Source organism: Lepidochelys kempii, chromosome 6 (genome assembly GCF_965140285.1).
Source record: "Lepidochelys kempii isolate rLepKem1 chromosome 6, rLepKem1.hap1, whole genome shotgun sequence".
NCBI lineage: Eukaryota > Metazoa > Chordata > Testudines > Cheloniidae > Lepidochelys > Lepidochelys kempii.
The window spans coordinates 2,224,331-2,246,486 of record NC_136385.1 but is presented as its reverse complement, the minus strand read 5'-3'; the positions used below and the strand labels follow the sequence as shown (position 1 = coordinate 2,246,486).

The 22,156-nt window shown below is 53.8% G+C and overlaps 2 protein-coding genes across 2 annotated transcripts; one reads left to right on the top strand and one right to left on the bottom strand.

Moving 5' to 3' along the window:
- The first annotated feature begins 885 nt into the window (after nucleotides 1-885).
- LOC140912231 (serine protease 27) lies at nucleotides 886-9,088 on the top strand. Its single transcript, XM_078853035.1, has 7 exons — nucleotides 886-1,032; nucleotides 2,148-2,161; nucleotides 5,739-5,764; nucleotides 5,852-6,014; nucleotides 6,221-6,492; nucleotides 8,292-8,473; nucleotides 8,777-9,088. Exons 1-7 carry the CDS (start codon nucleotides 886-888, stop codon nucleotides 9,086-9,088), a joined length of 1,116 nt encoding a protein of 371 aa, XP_078709161.1.
- A 250-nt stretch (nucleotides 9,089-9,338) lies between these two features.
- On the bottom strand, nucleotides 9,339-17,119 carry LOC140912315 (serine protease 27). The gene is made up of 6 exons (XM_073346530.2): nucleotides 17,009-17,119; nucleotides 14,433-14,459; nucleotides 12,484-12,646; nucleotides 11,590-11,861; nucleotides 11,187-11,344; nucleotides 9,339-10,511 (listed from the first exon to the last, which is right to left on the bottom strand). The coding sequence occupies exons 1-6, from the start codon at nucleotides 17,061-17,063 to the stop codon at nucleotides 10,245-10,247; spliced, it is 942 nt and encodes a 313-aa protein (XP_073202631.1). The 5' UTR covers nucleotides 17,064-17,119; the 3' UTR covers nucleotides 9,339-10,244.
- Between the last annotated feature and the right edge of the window lie 5,037 nt (nucleotides 17,120-22,156).

The window sequence follows — 22,156 nt, the reverse complement described above, 5'->3', positions numbered from 1 at the left end:
CGGCACCTGCGACTCAACCTTCTTGTACTGACGCCCCCGTTCAGACAGCACACCTCGGAGAGCGAACCCCTGTACAAATGACAAACGTTTTGTTTACTTAACACTATTTTCAATGCAGAGCTGGGTGGTGATAATACCGTATGTATTTTGCTTAGGAACAATGATCGCTGTGTTGGACGTTTGCCATACTTTTTATGTACATATGCTACATGGTGACGGAAAGGTGTGTGGGACTTTCTAAAAGGCTAGCTTTAAATAATAGATTTTAGAGCCGTTTCTCTCTGTTTCATGCGTGTACTCATGACCCCCACATAATGATCTTGTGACCCCCCCCTCCCCAGTTTGAGAACACCTGATCTCGGGGGATCGAAATCAGCATGAGGCATTGTTACGGTGGCCATCTGGCCAGCGTTGAAGCAGCCTGGCTGGTTTTTCGCCGTGCCCCGTCGCAGGGTGTCCCGGGTGCACAGGATCGGTGCTACGCCCCCGCTTTGCCACAGCCCCTCGGAGGCCCTCTCTTCCCCCCGGACTCAAAGTCTCTGGGCTCCAGGCCTCCAACCACACAAGCTCTGTCCAATGAGTCCAGCTGAGATAGAGGCCTACCCACGCCGCAGGGACCAATGCCCCGCAGCCACGATTTGCAGTGACGCCCGGCAGCCTGTAGTAGCCGGGTATTTTATCCGCCGGACCACAGCACGGGAAGTCCTTAGGTTAGCCCGGAGAAGCAAAGGTGAAGACAGACTCGACCCAGCCAAGCTGCCGTGGACTCTTTCGCCGTCTCTCTGCCAGTCCCGGCCAGGGGCATCGGAACGGGGGGGAAGGGGCCATGGCCCCATCAGTTTTAAATATAGCCCTCCCACTTGTTACAGGCCGTAAGGACGCGCGATGTGGGGGGATGAAGAGGAGCGAGTGGGGGTGTGGTCTTGGAGGGAAGACGAGGTGGAGGAGAGGGGCCTCAGGAGAAGGGCGGCCAACCCCCCGCCCCGGAAAAATCCAGAAAAGAAGGCGAAAACCAGCGAAAACCTTGGAAATGTAACACAGGAACCAAGGCTTTCGTTTCCCCCCACCCAGCGCTTGGTCCCTGGCCCTTGAACAGGGGAGAGGTTTTAGCAGGGAAAGCCTCCTTTAACTGTCTCTTAGACGGTAGCCAAGATGTAATAACTGGAGGAGAAGGCAGCTGAGATGGGCCGGAGCTGTTCTTAATGTCTGATCCTTTTCCATCCCAGGCAGCGGTTGGGATTCCCCTGGGGTCGGTGGCGATGTTGTCTGGGTCCCTCTCTCCGGGCCGGTCTGAACAGGATGGTTTTTAAGAGCAGAGCGACAAAGAGCGGGTTCCCAGGCGAGAATGGGGGTGGCACCGGGATGGTGAAGGCAATTTCCCCCTCAAGATCTTTTTCTTACGCCATGGGTGGAGCAGCCCACCGGTAAGGTCTAATTTCCGACACACCAGTTTTGGCTGTTTACCAGGCTTGAGGGTAACACGGCCCTTGAGTTATATCGGCAGGTCTTTTCGTCTGGACTAAGTCAGGCTTTCAGGCCCTCCATTACTGGGACGTCCCATGAACGGTCCTGGATTTCTTACAGCTAAGCTCAGAATTCAGGTCAATCCGCAGGCTCCCATGGGCCTCCCGCCGGAGATCCCTGTGGATCAGCGTCAGTTGTTCACTCCTTGGAGCTCTCATTGGCCAACCCTCCCCTGATACGGGTCAGTGTCGGCCAGTCCTGTAATGACCCCGTCACCTCACCCCAGGCACCGATGTCACCCCACACCCCATTTCCCCCAAGAGTGGCTTTCTTAATCCTTTTTGCCCCTCCCCCCCCACACCGGGTAGCGATGCGCATCACAGAGGGAAACTGAGGCAGGCATCGGTGTCCCAAAAATAGGGCCCGGTTTGTCACAGCAAGGTCAGGCAGGTGGGGGTGGATGCAGAGTCTGGACTTTCTGCTTCTTGGAGGTGGCAGCCCCGGGCGCTGGCTGGCCGGGTTGGGGCCATCATCACACCCCCAATTGGAATTCCTCGCCAAAGGGAATTTGGCTTCAACGGAGCAAGGATGTCCACTGCCTTCTCCTGCTCCTCAGTTAGTCACCCAGGTGCCAACCCCCAAGACACCTCAGGTGAACCTTTCTGCCCTTGGTTTCTGCCCAGGACTGTGGCTCATCGTACGTGAGGCCGGGGTGGGGTAATGCTCCTGCGTCACCTGTTTCCTTGAGTGTCTTCATCCCCGGGTCTTTCCTAACAGACTTCTCCTTTGGGTCTTTTGCAAACCTGCCCCTCCCAGGCCAAGCCAGGCCTCTCTCCTGTTTCCCAATGGGTTAGTGGCCTGGGGGGTCTCGCCAGCTAAGCGGACTTGGGATGGGATGGCTGGTGGAGGGGAGACCAGTCGGACGGGGATGGAAATTGGGAAGGGGAGAGAGGTGTGCAGAGCAGAGGGACTGGGGCGGGATCCTGGCAGCAGAGGAGGTGGGTGGCGTGGGGGGTGGATGGAGGGTGAGGGGGGCGGTGGAGGGACTGCAGGCTGGGATGGGGGAGGGGAGCAGCTCCCGAGATGGCGTGCCCGGGGCAAGAACATGGAAGGTAGGTTGCTAGGAAGGAAGGAAGTAGAGAGGCGTTTGCCAACGTTGGTCCGACAAGTCAGGCGACATTCCCAGCCCCACACCCTGCCAGGGCTGAGTATATAGGAACCTGCAGTGCCATGGGGCACCCTCACATTCTACTTGTATCCCAGGATGAGCGGCATGGGGGAGCAGCACCGGGCAGCCCAGAGGAGAGGGGTGATGGGCAGAGGGACTCTGCTGGCACTGCTGACCCTGGCAGGGCTCCTAGGGGATGGACCCCAGGCAGGGAGTTGCCTGGCACAATCTGGTGAGAAAAATTGGCCAGCTGGCTGGGTGGGTGAAAGCTAATATCCAGTGCAAATGGAGCTGGGAGACTTTTCTTTCTACAGCCTTATAATCTAATCTATTTATCTGTCGTCCTATGCTTATACACTCATCTTTCTTTCTTTCTTTCTTTCTTTCTTTCTTTCTTTCTTTCTTTCTTTCTTTCTTTCTTTCTTTCTTTCTTTCTTTCTTTCTTTCTTTCTTCATCCTCTCTCTCTCTCTCTCTCTCTCTCTCTATCCCCATACACCCCTGTATCTATCTATCTATCTATCTATCTATCTATCTATCTATCTATCTATCTATCTATCCCCATACACCTTCTCTCTCTCTCTCTCTCCATACACACCCTCTATCTATCTATCCATCCGCATACATCCTCTCTCTCTCTCCCATACACCCCCTTATCTATCTATCTATCTATCTATCTATCTATCTATCTATCTATCTATCTATCTATCCCCATACACCCCTCTCATCTATCTATCTATCTATCTATCTATCTATCTATCTATCTATCTATCTATCTATCTATCTATCCCGATACACCCTCTCTCTCTCTCTTTCCCCACACACCCCCTCTATCTATCTATCTATCTATCTATCTATCTATCTATCTATCTATCTATTCCCATACATCCTCTCTCTCTCTTCCATACACCCCCTTATCTATCTATCTATCTATCTATCTATCTATCTATCTATCTATCTATCTATCTATCTATCTATCTATCTATCTATCTATCTATCTATCTATCTATCTATCTATCTATCTATCTATCTATCTATCCCCATACACCCTGTCTCTCTCTCTCCCCATACACCCCTTCTATCTATCTATCTATCTATCTATCTATCTATCTATCTATCTATCTATCTATCTATCTATCTATCTATCTATCTATCTATCCCGATACACCCTCTCTCTCTCTCTTTCCCCACACACCCCCTCTATCTAATCTAATCTATCTATTCCCATACATCCTCTCTCTCTCTCCCATACACCCCTCTATCTATCTATCTATCTATCTATCTATCTATCTATCTATCTATCTATCTATCTATCTATCTATCTATCTATCTATCCCCATACACCCCCTATCTATCTATCTATCTATCTATCTATCTATCTATCTATCTATCTATCTATCTATCTATCTATCTATCTAATCTATCTCCATACACCTTCTCTCTCTCTCTCTCCCCATATACCCCCTCTATCTATCTATCTATCTATCTATCTATCTATCTATCTATCTATCTATCCCCATACATCCTCTCTCTCTCTCTCTCTCCCATACACCCCCTTATCTATCTATCTATCTATCTATCTATCTATCTATCTATCTATCTATCTATCTATCTATCTATCTATCTATCTGTCCCCATACACCCTCTATCTATCTATCTATCTATCTATCTATCTATCTACCCCGATACACCCTCTCTCTCTCTCTTTCCCCACACTCCCCCTCTATCTATCTATCTATCTATCTATCTATCTATCTATCTATCTATCTATCCCTTAATGTTTTTAGTGTTTTTAATATTATTGCTATCATTCTAATAACGTGGTTATTATTAACTCTTGAGTGGTGAGATTCTATTAATTATGATTAGCAATGGTAGTACCATTGTTAGTTAATTAGCAATGAATCGTTTGATCAAGTCTCTTGCATGGTGTCGCTGTGTGATCATGAGTAGAACATGGCACGTGATCATTGCTGCAAGAAGGAGAACTGCTTTATTAATGGATAGGCAGTGAAATATGAATCTATGTAATGGAAGAGGTGGAACTGATTTTACAACTGATTAGCAGGGAATTGGGGTTATTACCGAGAACCCCCTTTCCTTCCTGCAGTAGATCTCAAAGCACTTTACAAAGGAGGGCAGGATTATTATCCTCCTTTGGAAATGGAGGCACGGGGGCTTGCCCAGTGTCACCCTGCTCTAAACACTAGACCTGACTCCCCTCCCAGAGCTGTGGATAGAACTGAGGAATCCTAGCTCTCAGGCCCCCCCTGCTCTAACCACTAGACCCCACTCCCCTTCCTGAGCTGGGAGATAACCCAGGAGTCCTGTCGCCCAGCCCCCTTGCTCTCACCACCTGACCTCACTTCCCTCCCCTCCCCAAGGTGGGAGAGAACCCAGGAGTCCTGGCTACCAGCCCCTTGCGGGCTCTAACCACTAGCCTTGGTTAATATAATTGCTTTGTTAGGTAATTAACTGTGAATTTTCAGTTTTTGGCTTATTAGTGGCTTGTTCTCAGTGTTGTACCGACCTGGGATTCTTAGTACAACAGGTACCAAGATAATTCTCCTGCCTCGTTATAATTCTGGGTTTTTCATTGGACTATAAAATTAGCTGCGGTAATTATTCTTTATTGTGTTGTGATGAGGTCTATGGAGCCAGGGCTGGATTATGAGCTTTGCAACCCCCCGGGTAAATCCGGAGCGACCCCACGGACGCCCAGGGAGCCAGGGCTGGGTCCTGGCTCGGTGAGCTCCGGGGTAAATCCGGAGCGACCCCACGGACGCCCAGGGAGCCAGGGCTGGGTCCTGGCTCGGCGAGCTCCGGGGTAAATCCGGAGCGACCCCACGGACGCCCAGGGAGCCAGGGCTGGGTCCTGGCTCGGCGAGCTCCGGGGTAAATCCGGAGCGACCCCACGGACGCCCAGGGAGCCAGGGCTGGGTCCTGGCTCGGCGAGCTCCGGGGTAAATCCGGAGCGACCCCACGGACGCCCAGGGAGCCAGGGCTGGGTCCTGGCTCGGCGAGCTCCGGGGTAAATCCGGAGCGACCCCACGGACGCCCAGGGAGCCAGGGCTGGATTCTGAGCTCTCTGTGACTCTCTGTGTCTAGGACCCAGCACAGGGCAGTTGCTAAAGGTGAGTGGCTGGTCCATACAGCCCATAACAGCTCCCCCGACCCCTCCCATCCCAGCCGATCCCAACTCCCACCTGTTCTCTCCACAGTGTGCGGGCGTCAGAGCCCTACGAAGCGAATCGTGGGGGGCTCGGAGGCGCGGGACGGGGAGTGGCCCTGGCAGGTCAGCCTGAGACTCAACGGCACCCACCGCTGCGGGGGGTCCCTCATCTCCCCACAGTGGGTGCTGACGGCAGCCCACTGCTTCAGACAGTGAGTATCAGGGTGCCCCTCGCTCCCGACCTGCAGCACCTGCTCGCCCAGCCCCCACTCTGCTGGTGACCCTCACTCCCGACCCACAGCCCCCTGCTAGCCCAGCCCTGGGCTCCCTCCAGCCCTGCCGGTGCCCCTCACTCCCGACCCACAGCCCCCTGCTAGCCCAGCCCCGGGCTCCTCTCACTGCTGTTCTCTGTCTCTAGGACCAAGGACCCTTCCCGGTTCTCAGTGCTACTTGGGACCCACAAGCAGCTGCACCCCAGCCCCCATGCAGTCGTAGTCTCCGTGGGGAAGATTATCTGCAACCCCCGCTACGGGGGCAAAATCTCCAGTGGGGATATTGCCCTGGTCCAGCTAGAGAGGCCCGTGAACCTCACTGACCGCATCGTCCCCATCTGCCTCCCCGCTGCCGAGGTCCAGTTCCTGCCAAAGACCAAGTGCTGGGTCACTGGCTGGGGGAATGTCAAAGGTGGAGGTGAGTGAAGTGTGTGGCTGGGGTTGGGGGATGCGGGAGACAGGGCCCAGATCCTGAGAAAGCTACAGTGGGGAGGGAGGACATAAAGAATCTGGGGCATGGCTGTACTGGAAGTGGGGCGGGGGGGGGGGGAGAAAGAAAGGAATGAATAAGAAAAAAAGAAATCAATGAATAGAATAAGAAAGAAAGAAAGAAGTAATGAATAGAATAAGAAAGAAAGAAAGAAAGAAAGAAAGAAAGAAAGAAAGAAAGAAAGAAAGAAAGAAAGAAAGAAATGCATGAATAGAATAAGAAAGAAAGAAAGAAAGAAAGAAATGCATGAATAGAATAAGAAAGAAAGAAAGAAAGAAATGCATGAATAGAATAAGAAAGAAAGAAATGCATGAATAGAATAAGAAAGAAAGAAGTAATGCATGAATAGAATAAGAAAGAAAGAAAGAAAGAAAGAAAGAAAGAAAGAAATGCATGAATAGAATAAGAAAGAAAGAAGTAATGAATGAATAGAATAAGAAAGAAAGAAAGAAATGCATGAATAGAATAAGAAAGAAAGAAGTAATGAATGAATAGAATAAGAAAGAAAGAAAGAAAGAAAGAAAGAAAGAAAGAAAGAAAGAAAGAAAGAAAGAAAGAAATGCATGAATAGAATAAGAAAGAAAGAAGTAATGAATGAATAGAATAAGAAAGAAAGAAATGCATGAATAGAATAAGAAAGAAAGAAAGAAATAGATTAAGAAAGAAAAAGAAATAAATAAAGGAATGAATAAGAAAGAAAGAAAGAAATGAATGACTAGAATAAGAAAGAAAGAAAGAAAGAAAGAAAGAAATGCATGAATAGAATAAGAAAGAAAGAAAGAAAGAAAGAAAGAAAGAATGGAATAAGAAAGAAAGAAATAAATGGAATAAGAAAGAAAGAAATAGAATAAGAAAGAAAAGAAAGAAATAAAGGAATGATTAAGAAAGAAAGAAAGAAAGAAAGAAAGAAAGAGTGAATGGAATAAGAAAGAAATAGAATAAGAAAGAAAGAAAGAAGTAATGAATGAATAGAATAAGAAAGAAAGAAAGAAAGAAAGAAATGCATGAATAGAATAAGAAAGAAAGAAAGAAAGAAAGAAAGAAAGAAATAGATTAAGAAAGAAAAAGAAATAAATAAAGGAATGAATAAGAAAGAAAGAAAGAAATGAATGACTAGAATAAGAAAGAAAGAAAGAAAGAAAGAAAGAAAGAATGGAATAAGAAATAAAGAAATAAATGGAATAAGAAAGAAAGAAATAGAATAAGAAAGAAAAAGAAAGAAATAAAGGAATGATTAAGAAAGAAAGAAAGAAAGAAAGAAAGAAAGAAAGAGTGAATGGAATAAGAAAGAAATAGAATAAGAAAGAAAGAAAGAAAGTAATGAATGAATAGAATAAGAAAGAAAGAAAGAAAGAAAGAAAGAAAGAAAGAAAGAAAGAAAGAAAGATGAATGGCCTAAGAACAAAAGTAAGAAAGCAAGAGACACGAATGAATGTTATAAGAAAGGAAGAAAGGAATGACTGGAATAAGAACAAAAGAGAGAAAAGAAAGATGAAGGGACTCGGAGAGACGAAAAGCGAGCGATGGAGGGAAGAAGGAAGAAAGAAGGAGGGCTGATAGATGTGAAAGGGAGGAGGCAATGCAGCATGCAGGGCAGAAAGGATCAGGAGATACAAGTTAGTGTGGGGGGAAGGGATTGTGCCCCCCTGTCCATGCCCCCCCCATTTATGGTGGCCCCTCACCCCGCTGGGCAGGGGGAGGGGCAGTGGGTGTGGCTCCCAGCCCAGCTGTCCCACTGCCCCCTCCCCCAGCAGGGAAAGGCAAAGCCCCGGAGACGCTGCAGAAGCTGGAGGTGCCCATCATCGCCCAGGCATCGTGCGACGCCCTCTACTGCAGGGGCAAAGGGCAGAACATCCAGGAGGACATGCTGTGTGCCGGGTACACCAAAGGGGGCAAGGATGCCTGCCAGGTGAGAGCCTGCCCCAGAGTCCGCTGCATCTTGGTGCTGGGGTTTCCATACAAACAGCCCCCGCATCCCACCCCAGAAGTGGCTGCATCTCAGTGCCGGGCGAGGTGTCCACACATAACCAGCCCCCACACCCCACTCCAGAGGGGCCGTGTCTCAGCACTGGGTGAGGGGTCCCTCTGTGAACATCCCCTGCACCCCTACCCAGAGGGGCCGCACCTCGGTGCTGGGCAAGGGGGTCCCCCACGCCCCACCCCAGAGGTGGCTGCATCTCAGTAACCCCTTGTCTGGCTCTTTGACCGCTAGGGTGACTCCGGTGGTCCGCTGGTGTGTAAAATGGGACAGAGCTGGGTCCAGGCAGGCGTGGTGAGCTGGGGAGAAGGCTGTGCTCAGAAAAACCGCCCCGGCGTTTACATCCGAGTCACCAGTTACCACGGCTGGCTCCAAGAGACCGTCCCAGACCTGGCGTTCGTCCAGGGCACCACGAATGGAACAGCCCACAGCTCCGTGGCTAACAGGAACTGCGAGAAAAAATTAAAAGACGGCAGCTTCAATCATGCGCCCATGGTGCTAGCCCACACCCTGCTTCTTGTGGCCTGTGCCCTACAGCTCATCTGAAAGCCAGGACTCCTGGGTTCTGTGTCTGGGAGGACAGTGGGGTCTAGTGGGTTAGAGCAGTGGGGGCTGGGAGGCAGGACTCCTGGGTTCTGTCCCCAGTTCTGTTCTTGCCTTGCTTGGTGCCTCAGTTTCCCCATGTACAATAGTAGTCCCATTCCCCCCGCCCGCTGGAATTATTCTAAGGTTTCTTTTATTCCTGTTTGTAAAGCACTTTTGTAATCTGCATTCAGGCACTGAAGAACAGTAAATTATTTATTTATTATTATTCCAGTCTTTCGCGTTTAAATTAAAACAGTGCACAAGGGACCCGGCTGGATCAGACCCATGGGCCCATCTAGCCCGTTATCCCGTCTCCTCCCTGTTGCCCTGGCTCAGACCCATACTTGGTCCTGTGGGGGAGAATATTTCCGGCAGGCTGAAGCGTGGTGGTTGTGACCCACCCATGTTGCGGGGAAGCCATGGTCCTTCTCCCCCGCAGGGGCAGGGCTTGTGCCTGGGTGGGTGTGGCCAGAAGTGGGCGGGGTTACTTGACATGAGGTAGGCAGGACCCATCCATTGGCCACGAGGGAGAGTCCACAAGGGAGGGGGGATTCCATGGCACAGTCCACTGGTGGGCGTGACATGTCGTGCCTGGGTGGGCATGGCCGGAAGGGGGCGGGGTTACTTGACATGAGGTAGGCAGGACCCATCCATTGGCCACGAGGGAGAGTCCAAAAGGGAGGGGGGATTCCGTGACACAGTCCACTGGTGGGCGTGACATGTCGTGGCTGGGTGGGCGTGACCGGAAGGGGGCGGGGTTACTTGACATGAGGTAGGCAGGACCCATCCATTGGCCACGAGGGAGAGTCCACAAGGGAGGGGGGATTCCGTGGCACAGTCCACTGGTGGGCGTGACATGTTGTGGCTGGGTGGGCGTGACCGGAAGGGGGTGGGGTCACTTGACATGAGGTAGGCAGGACCCATCCATTGGCCACGAGGGAGAGTCCACAGGGGAGGGGGGATTCCGTGGCACAGTCCACTGGTGGGCGTGACATGTCGTGGCTGGGTGGGCGTGACCGAAAGGGGGCGGGGTCACTGGAGAGCGGTTCCGTGGCACTCTCCCCTTGGGGCGTGGCCTATCCGGGTGGGTGTGGCCTTAACTGCTGGGGGGCGAGGCTCAGAGAATTCGGAGCAGCCAGGCGGCTAGAAGCAGGGCAGTGGGGGCAGGGCCGGGGGGCCCGCCCCCGGGCAGGCTGTAGGTGGTGATATTGACCACCCCGAAGGTGGCGTTGGGCACGTGCTGCCCGATCCAGTCCAGGTAGGCGCCGACGCGGATGTAGACCCCGGGGCGGTTGGGCAGGGCGCAGCCTTCGCCCCAGCTGACGACGCCGGCCACGAACCACAGCCCAGCCTTCTGGCAGACCAGGGGGCCCCCCGAATCGCCCTGGGGAGAGAGAATCGGTGACACCAGGGCCTCTCAGTCCGGACCTGCAGCCTCCTGCTAGCCCAGCCCTCGGCTCCCCGCCCCCCCAGCTCTGCCGGTGCCCCTCACTCCCGATCCTCAGCCCCCTGCCCCCCCCCCCAGCTCTGCCGATGCCCCTCTCTCCCGACCCTCAGCCCCCTGCGCCCCCCAGCTCTGCCGATGCCCCTCACTCCCGACCCTCTGTCCCCTGCCCCCCCAGCTCTGCCGATGCCCCTCTCTCCCGACCCTCAGCCCCCTGCGCCCCCCAGCTCTGCCGATGCCCCTCACTCCCGACCCTCTGCCCCCTGCGCCCCCCAGCTCTGCCGATGCCCCTCACTCCCGATCCTCAGCCCCCTGCCCCCCCAGCTCTGCCGATGCCCCTCTCTCCCGACCCACAGCCCCCTGCGCCCCCCAGCTCTGCCGATGCCCCTCTCTTCTGACCCGCAGCCCCCTGCCCCCCTCAGCTCTGCCGATGCCCCTCTCTCCCGACCCTCAGCCCCCTGCCCCCCCCAGCTCTGCCGATGCCCCTCTCTCCCGACCCTCTGCCCCCTGCGCCCCCCAGCTCTGCCGATGCCCCTCTCTCCCGACCCTCTGCCCCCTGCCCCCCCCAGCTCTGCCGATGCCCCTCTCTCCTGACCCGCAGCCCCCTGCTCTCACCTGGCAGGCGTCTCTCTGTCCCTCGGCGTAGCCGGCACACACCATGTCGTCCTGGATCTCCCTCATGGAGCTCCGGCGCCGATAAAGGGCGTCACAGGGCAGTGGGTCGATCAGGGGCACCTGCAGCTGCTGCAGTGTCATGGGGGCCGGGAGCAGGTCTGCGGGGGGAGGGGGGGAAAGGAAGGGTTAACACTGCCAGGGTGGGGGAGGGGACCCTGGGGGAGGAGGAGGAGGACACAATGCCCCCCTCCCTGCCCCCTCCAATGCTCCCCCCTCCTTACCCCTCCTCCTCTGCGTTCCCCTCTCCTCCCCCTTTCCTCATGGCCCCTCCCACCTCCACTCCCCCACCTCTCCCTCTCTATTCTTCCTCCTGCCCCCTCCCTTCCTCTCCCCCCCTCCTCACCTCCCTCTCGTGGCGACCCCCAGCCAGTAACCCAGCAGAGGGTCCCAGCGGGGAAGTGGACCCCGGCGTCCGGGAGGCAGGCGGGCAGCACCTGCGGGGTGAAGGTGACGGGGCGGCCCAGCCGGGCCAGGGCGATGTCTCCGCTGGAGCCCTCCCCAGAGTAGAGCGCATGGCCCAGGGCGCGGGACAGGGGTAGCCGCAGGGAGCCGGGCTCTGGGACCGACAGCTGGCGGGAGCCCAGGACGGCACGGTACCGAGACAGCTCCGCATGCCTGGGGCGAGAGAGGGGTCAGCGCCCAGAGACCAACAGCCGTGCCCCCTGCTCCCGACCCGCAGCCCCCTCCTGGCCCAGCCCTGGGCTCCCCCCGAATTCTACCGGTGCCCCCCGCTCCCGACCCGCAGCCCCCTCCTGGCCCAGCCCTGGGCTCCCCCCGAATTCTACCGGTGCCCCCCGCTCCCGACCCGCAGCCCCCTCCTGGCCCAGCCCTGGGCTCCCCCCGAATTCTACCGGTGCCCCCCGCTCCCGACCCGCAGCCCCCTCCTGGCCCAGCCCTGGGCTCCCCCCGAATTCTACCGGTGCCCCCTGCTCCCGACCCGCAGCCCCCTCCTGGCCCAGCCCTGGGCTCCCCCCGAATTCTACCGGTGCCCCCCGCTCCCGACCCGCAGCCCCCTCCTGGCCCAGCCCTGGGCTCCCCCCGAATTCTACCGGTGCCCCCCGCTCCCGACCCGCAGCCCCCTCCTGGCCCAGCCCTGGGCTCCCCCCGAATTCTACCGGTGCCCCCCGCTCCTGACCCGCAGCCCCCTAGGAGCCCAGTCCTGGGCTCCCCCCGAATTCTACCGGTGCCCCCCGCTCCCGACCCGCAGCCCCCTGCTGGCCCAGCCCTGGTCACTCACTTGGGAAAGCAATGTGCAGCGCTCAGGACCCACTCCGCGTTGATGAGGGTCGCCCCGCAGATGTGGCGATTCTCATACTGCAGACTGACCTGCCAGGGCCAGGCCCCCAGCGGGGCGTCCTGCCCGCCCACGATCCGGTCCTGGGGCCCCGCCTGGCCACACGCTGCGGGCGGAGGGAGAGAACCATGACGGAACGGAGGACACGCGGCGCTCCCTGGTGGAGGGGACTGGAGCTGCGCTGAGCTGCAAGGCAGCCTCCCGTGGGGGGCTTGGTGTTCCACAGCGCCCCCTAGCGCCGCCCTCGGGCATCGGGGCCGGCACTCATGGTCTGGGGAGGGCGCCCCCCAGCTCCCTGCAGCACAGCGCCCCCTAGCACCATCCTGCGGTGTCGTGATTCATAACGGCCGTATTGAGTCAGACCGGTGGTCAATCCAGCCCAGTGTCCTGTCTGTCGACAGTGGCCAACGCCAGGTGCCCCAGAGGGAATGAACACACCAGGGAACCATCCAGTGATCCAGCCCCTGTCAATCCAGCCCCAGCTTCTGGCAATCGGCAGTTTAGGGACACGCAGAGCATGGGGTTGTGTCCCTGCCCATCTTGGCTAATAACTACGGATGGACCTATCCTCCAGGAACTTACCTAACTCTTTTTTGAACCCAGTTACACTTTTGGCCTTTACAACATCCCCTGGCAAGGAGTTCCACAGGTTGACTGTGTGTTGTGTGAAAAAAATACTTCCTTTTGTTTGTTTTAAACCTGCTGCCTATTCATTTCTTTGCGTGACCCCTTGTTCTTCTATTATGAGAAGGGGTAAATAACACTTCCTTATCTACTTTCTCTACATCAGTCATGATTTTATAGACCTCTGTCATATCCCCCCCTTAGTCGTCTCTTTTCCAAGCTGAAAAGTCCCTGGCTTATTAATCTCTCCTCATACGGCAGCCGTTCCAAACCCCTAATGGCTTTGGTGGCCCTTCTTTGTACTTTTTCCAATTCTAAAATATCTTTTTTGAGACGGGGCGACCACATCTGCACACAGTATTCAAGGTGTGGGCGCACCATGGATTTATAGAGAGAAAATATGATATTTTCTGTCTTATTATCTATCTCTTTCCTAATGATTCCCAGCATTCTCTTTGTTTTTTTTCACTGCCGCTGAGAACTATCCACAATGACTCCAAAATCTCTTTCTTGAGTGGTAACAGCTAATTTAGACCCCATCATATTATATATATAGTTTGGACTATGTTTTCCAATGTGCATTGCTTTGCATTTATCAACATTGAATTTCATCTGCCATTTTATTGCCAGTCACCCAGTTTTATGAGATCCCTTTGTAGCTCTTCGCAGTCTGCCTGGGACTTAACTAACAAGGTATTTTGTAACATCTGCCAACTTTGCCCACTCACTGTTTACTCCTTTTCCCCGATGATTTACGAATGTGTTGAACTGCAGTAATCCCAGTACAGACCCCTATTTACCGCTCTCCATTGTGAAAACTGACCATTTATTCCTAGCCTTTGTTTCCTGACTTTTAACCAGATACTGATCCATGAAGGGATCTTCTCTCTTATCCCATGGTTGCTTACTTTGCTTCAGAGCCTTGGGTGAGGGACTATGTCAAAGGCTTTCTGAAAGTCCAAGTACACTTTATCCACTGGATCACCCTTGTCCACATGGTTGCTGACACACTCAGAGAATTCTGGTAGATTGGTGAGGCACGATTTCCCTTTACAAAAACCACGTTGACTCTTCCCCAACAAATCTGTCCTTTACTATAGTTTCAAACTCTTTGCTCAGTACTGAAGTTAGGCTTATCAGCCTGTAATTGCCAGGATCGCCTCTGGAGCTTTTAAAAAAATCGGTATCACATTAACTACCTTCCAGCCACCTGGTGCAGAGGCTGATTGAAGTGATAGGTGACATGATTTCAGTGGTAGGTTACATACCTGTCTGGATTCCACGGTCCGGTGCAGCTGAGGGAGACAGGAGAAGGAGTCACAGATGGCACAAAGCAGGGGAACCGGTTTCAGAAATGAACAGGAATCAGGAAGACAGGAAAAGAAAGGCAGAAAGAAATGCTGACTAAAAGTAAACAGTGCAAAATAACACACAGCTCTCAGGGTGCCTGGGATCTCTCCCCAGACCGGGGAGGTTTAGTGGTTAGAGCAGTTCGGGCTGGAGGCCAGCATTCCTGGGTTCCTCCTTGGCTCTGGGACAACAGCTGAGTCTCGCACCCTGCCCTGCCCATGGGACACAGCTGCACTTCATATCTTGTTAACCGCTTCCCTGCTGAAGCCTCATCCCTGGGTTATTACACTATTTAGAGCATTTCAAGAGCCCTAAGGTACATTTCTGAGGCTGGCTCAGAGGGTGGGGGCGAGAGAGGGTGTCTGTTGCTGAGACTGAGAATTGAATCCAGAAGTCCTGGCTCCCAGCCCCCCCTGCTCTAACCCACTAGTCCCCACTTTCTTCTCATAGGACCCAGGAGTCCCGGATCCCAGCCCCTCCCCCCACTCTAGCCTAATAGACCCCACTCTCCTTTCAAGTGAACACAGGAATCTTGACTTCCTGCCCACCCTGCTGCAACACACTAGCCCCCTCCCATAGGACCCAGGCATCCTGGCTCCAACCCCCGACTTTCCCTGCGGCCTAGGCAGCAGGAGAAGGATGGTTTTTGGGGTGCAGGGCGCTCCCATGGCCCAGCGGCTCCCAGCTCAGCTTCCACAGGGGACTAGGGGGTCGGTGAGCTGCCCCAGTGACCCCACTGCCCAGTGTCAGCTGTCTGCCTGGCCAGGAAATGTCACCCAGCCAGTCCCCCCATCGCTAGCCTCTCCTCACCCTTCCAGGGAAACCGCTTCTTGTCAACATGTCAACCCTCCCCATTCCCAGCCTCCCACCTGCCCCAGCCGCATTGGCCCATCGCTGCGTCCCCAGGTCCTGTGCAGCTGAGAACTCCCCCACTCATGTTTCTGTGACTCCCGGCTGCTGACCTTCGTGAAATGGGGGGACGTGTCCTGAAATGGCCGGGGAGCTTTCCCAAGGGAGCTCACCGGGTTCTTCTGTGCCCTTCTGTGCGTTTGTGCAGCTAAACTCCAGGGTGTGTATGTCTATAGCTAGACTCCGGGGCTGTGTGCGTCTGTCTGTGTCTGTGTGTGTACCTCAGGGGTGTATGGGACACTGATGTTGCCTTTGTTGTGTAAATGGCCAAGGACAGAACAGCCTAAGGAAATTCCCAGTATTCTTGGGGTTATTTATTTTGTATCATTGTGGGTAATGAGAGATAGACCCATCCTAGGCAGACAGACACAATAGAGACAGATGGTAACAGTACAGACAGAAACAATCTAGATAGACATAATCTAAATAGAGAGACAGACACAATACGGACAGGTGGTTGGATACAATACATCAAGAGACAAATCACCTAGACCGGCAGAATTTAGACAGAGAGGCAGACAAAATCTAGAGCGAGAGAGAGGCAATCTAGACAGTGAGATGCAATTTAGACTGACGGGCATATACTATTGCAGTTGAGACAGACAGACATATTTTTTGTTCCTAGTATTCTCTGTATTATTGTAGGACCTACGATACCCTAACATGGGCCAGGAATCCTTTGTGCCAGGTGCTGCCCAGATCCATCGTAGGAGCCAGTCCCTGCCCCCAAAGGACGCACTGGGTTCTGCTGTGTGCCTCTGTATCTGTGTGTGTGTGTTTGTTTGTGCAGCTCAACTCCACAGTGTGTGTGTGTGTGTGTGTGTACCTCAGGGATGTGCGAGGTCCCTTGTGTTGTCTTTGTTGTGTAAACTGCCAAGGACAGAACAGCTTAAGGAAACTTACAGTATTTTGGGGGTTATTTATTTTGTATTGTTGTGAGTAATGAGAGATAGACCCATCCTGGACAGACAGACACAATATAGACAGATGGGGACAGTACAGACAGACACAATCTAGATAGGCACAATGTTAACAGACAGACTGACCCAGTAGAGACAGATGGTCAGATTCGAGACAGAAAGAGAGACAGACAACCTAGACAAGCAGAATTTAGACAGAGGAGCAGACACAATCTAGACTGACAGGCATATATTATGTAGACAGTCAGATGCAGTTGAGACAGACAGACATATGTTTTGTTACAAGTATTCTCTGTATTATGATAGGACCTAGGATACCCTAACATGGGCCGGGTATCCTTTGTGCCAGGTGCTGCCCAGATTCCAGCCGAGATCAGGGCCCTGTGGTGCTGGGGGCTGCCCAGACCCACAGAGGGAGCCGGTCCCTGCCCCGAAGGGCTCACAGTCTAAACAGACAAAGGCAGGAACATTCTCCCCCTTTTCCATCCAGGGAAATTGAGACTCAGAGAGATGCGGGACTTGCTCAAGGTCACACAAGGAGTCTGTGGCAGAATCTGGGATAGAACCCAGGTGTCCTGGCTCAAGGTCACCCCTCTGTGCTAAACCACTAGCCCCCACTCCCCTTCCATAGGGCCCAGGCATCCTGCCTCCCAGCCCCCACTTACCCTGCAGCATGGGCAGCAGGAGAAGGATGGTTATTGGGGTGCAGGGCGCTCCCATGGCCCAGCAGCTCCCAGCTGGGCTTCTGCAGGGGACTAGAGGGTCGGTGAGCTGCCCCAGTGACCCCAAAGCCTGGTGTCAGCTGTCTGCCTGGCTGGGGAATGTGGCCCAGCCAGTCCTCCTATCGCCTGCCTCATCTCACCCTTCCAGGGAAACCCCCGCCCTCCCCGCACTCATGGTAACCCTCCCCATTCCCAGCCTGCCTCCGGCCCCAGCCTCATTGGCCCCTCGCTCCGTCCCCGGGTCCTGTGCGGCTGAGAACTCCCCCACTTGTGTTTCTGTGACACTCAGCCACTGACCTTTGCATAATAGGGGGGACGTGTCCTGAAATGGCCGGGGAGCTTTCCCAAGGGGACTCACTGGGTTCTGCTGTGTGCATCTGTGTTTGTGTTTATGTGTGTGCAGCTCAACTCCAGAGTGTGTGTGTCTATAGCTAGACTTGGGTGTGTGTGTGTGTGACAAAGCGGGACTGTTCTTAATGTTTCCTCTGAATATTGTGGGGGTGCCTCAGTTTCCCCTAGGCAGTTCTTAAGTATCTAGGTGGTGAGATAAGGGTGTGTGCAGGGGTCTGGACACAGAGAATGGCCGACACCCTGTTTCCTGGCAACTGATGGCCTGGGCCCTTCCCCCCTGCAAGGTGAGAGCCAAAGGGTTGGAGAACAAAGGAATCAGGTGCCCTTCTGGCCCCGGAAAGGGACAAAGCCCAGAGGAGGAGGGGCTGGAGAGAGTTTCAGTTTGAGGCTGGCTGGGGATGAGGAGTGAAGGGCAGATGGGGTTGTCTGGCTCCCTGCCCCCCAAAATGGACCCAGCTGAGGGGTCCTGTTCTCTGCACCTACAAGCTCTGTTTTAGACCGTGTTCCTGTCATCTAATAAACCTCTGGTTTCCTGGCTGGCTGACTGTGGAGTTGGGGGGCAGGACCCTCTGGCTTCCCCAGGACCCCGCCTGAGCGGACTCGCTGTGGGAAGCGCACGGAGGGGCAGAGGAGGCTGAATGCTCCGAGGCCAGACCCAGGAAGGTGGAAGCCGGGGGAGCTGTGTGTCCTGCAGACAGGCTGCTTACAGAAAGGAGACTTCCCCAGAGTCCTGACTGGCTTCATGGGGAGCAGGTCCAGGGCATCGCCCGGGAACCCCATGACAGTGTGCAGTTAAATTCCGATGTGTGTGTACCTGGGGGGTGCATGGGGTCCCTTGTGTTGTCTTTGTCGAGTAAATGGCCAAGGAGACAACAGCCTAAGGAAATTCCCAGTATTCTTGGGGTTATTTATTTTGTATCATTGTGGGTAATGATAGACCCATCCTAGGCAGACAGACACAATAGAGACAGATGGAGACAGTACAGACAGAAACAATCTAGATAGACACAATCTAAACAGACAGACAGACACAATAGAGACAGGTGGTTGGATACAATAAATTAAACACACAGAATTTCAACAGAGGGGCAGACACAATCCAGAGAGAGAGAGAGAGAGAGAGAGAGAGAGAGGCAATCTAGACATTGAGATGCAATTTAGACTGACGGGCATATACTATGCAGTTGAGACAGACAGACATATTTTTTGTTCCTAATATTCTCTGTATTATTGTAGGACCTACGATACCCTAACATGAGCCAGGAATCCTTTGTGCCAGGTGCTGCCCACACCCACAGTGGGAGCCGGTCCCTGCCCCCGAAGGGCTCACAGTCTAAACAGACAAAGGCAGGAACATTCTCCCCCTTTTCCATCCAGGGAAATTGAGACTCAGAGAGATGCGGGACTTGCTCAAGGTCACACAAGGAGTCTGTGGCAAAACCTGGGATAGAACCCAGGTGTCCTGGCTCAAGGTCACCCCTCTGTGCTAAACCACTAGCCCCCACTCCCCTTCCATAGGGCCCAGGCATCCTGCCTCCCAGCCCCCACTTACCCTGCAGCATGGGCAGCAGGAGAAGGATGGTTATTGGGGTGCAGGGCGCTCCCATGTCCCAGCAGCTCCCAGCTCGGCCTCCGCAGGGGACTAGAGGATCCGTGAGCTGCCCCAGTGACCCCAAAGCCTGGTGTCAGCTGTCTGCCTGGCTGGGGAATGTGGCCCAGCCAGTCCTCCTATCGCCTGCCTCATCTCACCCTTCCAGGGAAACTGCTTCTTGTGCCACCAAACCCTGCCACATGTTAACCCTCCCCATTCCCAGCCTCCCACCTGCCCCAGCCGCATTGGCCCCTCGCTGCGTCCCCCGGGTCCTGTGCAGCTGAGAACTCCCCCACTCATGTTCCTGTGACACCCGGCTGCTGACCTTTGCAGAATAGGGGGATGTGTCCCAAAATGGCCTGGGAGGCTTCCCAAGGGGGCTTACCGAGTTCTGCTGTGTTCGAATTGTGTGCATCTGTGTGTTTGTGTGTGCAGCTCAACTCCACAGGTCATGTGTGTCTATAGCTAAACTCCAGAGTGTTTGGGTGCCTATACCTGGACTCCGGGGTGTGTATGTGTGTACCTCAGGGGTGCCTGGGGTTCCTTGTGTTGTCTTTGTTGGGTAAATGACCCAGGACAGAACAGCCCAAGGAAATTCCCAGTATTCTTGGGCTTATTTATTTTGTATCATTGAGTAATGAGAGATAGACCCATCCTAGACAGACAGACACAATCTAAACAGACAGACAGACACAACAGAGTCAGATGGAGACAGTACAGATCGACACAATCTAGATAGACACAATCTAAACAGACAGACAGACACAGTATTGACAGATGGTTGGATCTCACACATTAAGAGACAGACAGCCTAGACAGGCAGAATTTGAAAGGCAGACACAATCTAGACAGACAAGGCAAACTCGACAGATGGGCATGTACAATCGAGACAGACCGAAGCAGCTGAGACAGACAGACATATATTTTGTTACTAGTATTCTCTGTATTATTGTAGGACCTACGACACCCGAACATGGCTGCCCAGACCCACAGTGGGAGCCAGTCCCTACCCCAAAGGGCTCACAGTCCAAACCAACATTTCTCAAATGTGGCCACCGTGGCCACCAGCGGATTTTTTTGCGACCACGACAGCTTCCTGGAAGGAGATGCGGGCGGGGAGGCAGATAAGAAGCTGCCCTCCCCCAGCACCCGGCTCTTGCTTCTGGATATGCTGCCTTGGTGTTTGCTGGTGCTGCTCACAGGGATCAGCGCCCTGCACCACGCAGCCTCCTCGGGGGCTCCAGGGAGCAGCTCTGGAGACATGTGTGGCCGGCATGCGCAATGCCAGAGGGACCTGCAGGTGGCTGATGAGTTCCCAACCCACCTTCTTAGGGGTGGCCGAGCTTTGGGCTTCAGCCCCAGGGTGGCGGGACTCTGGCTTTGTGCATCAGCTGCAGGGGGCCGGGGCTTGGGCTGTCGTTAAATATCCCCCCGCTCTGCCCCCACCCCCCACACATGGAAGTCATACTACGCCTATGCACCAAAGTGCCCCAACAAATGCTGAAATGTTACATTTTAAAGTTGCCGGGTAAACGCCATACACCCCAAATGCACCCTCGTTCCTTACAGGGCAGATGGAGCTGAACGACATAGGCATGGCTGTCTTTCAAGTCTCGAAGCGTATTCGTTGGCTAATTGCTGTGTTTACCTCTCGCCCCCCTGTAGCTCCGTCAGCGGCTATCGGCTAACGTCATCGCCAGCAAAATCACTGCGTGGTGTTTGGGCAGCTTGAGCTCGTTCCTGGCAGAAGGCAAAAGAGTTAAAAATGCGAACCGGGTATCAGAAAGTTGGACAAAATATCAGTGCCAGAAAAAGACCCTGAAGGGGGTACAGGTTTCAGAGGAGCAGCCGTGTTAGTCTGTATCCTCAAAAAGAAAAGGAGGACTTGTGGCACCTTAGAGACTAAGAAATTTATTAGAGCATAAGCTTTCGTGAGCTACAGCTCGCTTCATGGGACTGGGGAGAGGGAGTAGGCAGAGCCCACCTGGATGCAGGGGAGACTGGGATGTGCTCTGCTGAGGGAGGCCAGGCCTGAGGGCCCTGAGAGGTCCTACGCTGTGTTCAGATGCTCAATAAACCCTCCTGTGTTACACTGGCTGAGAGTCGCTCCGGTCTGGAGATCGGGGGGGGGGGGGCATTATTCCCTCTGGGAGTGGAGGCCCCAGGGGTCCAGAGCGAGTGAACTTGCTGAGGGGCCCACGGGCGAGAGACTGGCATGCTAAGGCTCAGAGAGGTGCGGCTCCAGGTGGTGGAAGGGCTTAACCCCCAAGACAGAGTGGACCCCCGAGAAGGGCTGTCACACTGAAGGGGGTTCCCCCCAGGGACCGCACCGGTGTGGCCATGACCTGTGAGTCCGCGACAGCGACCTTTTCCCAAAAAAGCAAAAGAAACGATAACAAAAGACAAGAACGTGGAAAGCACCTAATTAGTGCTTCTATTCTGTTTAGCTCCAGCAAAGAATAGAAACAACTGTGCGTTATTTTTATTATTGAGTCTGCAAACAAACAAACAAACAAAACAAACCCTACATAAATAAATGACAATGATGTGGACATGTGTATGTGCAGATTTATTTGTTTTTCCTAAAGTAAATTAAGTATTTTAGGAAAAAGTCTCAGAGCAGCCACGAGCAAGAGTTGGTGGCTGCACCCTGAGGACACCAAAAAACGTGTTGTCTGAACACCTGCTCCAAACAAACACAGGTTTATTCTCCCGCTTTCACACTGAAGGAAACTGAGACTCAGAGGGACCCAGGACTTGCTCAGGGTCACGTGGGAAATCTGTGGATGAGCCAGAGATTGAAACTAGGAGGCCTGGCTCCCAGCCCCTGCTCCAACCCACTAGACCCCCCCCTCCCTTCCCAGAGCCAAGGATAGAACCCAGGAGTCCTGACACCCAGCCCCCACTTCTCTAACTCAGGGGTTCTCAAGGTTTTTCTTTCTGAGGACTCCCAACCTGTTATTTCAATTCCAGGGCCCAGCGGAGGGGCGGGGTCCTGGGCTCCAGGCTTCAGCTCTGTGTGTGTGTGTGTAGATGGGGGGCGGGGGTTTGGGGCTCTGGCTTCAGCCGCTAGATGTGGGCACGGGGGCTTCTGCCTCACAGGTCTGGGGGGCTTTACCCATGCAGGGCAGGGGTGAGCAGGGCTTCTG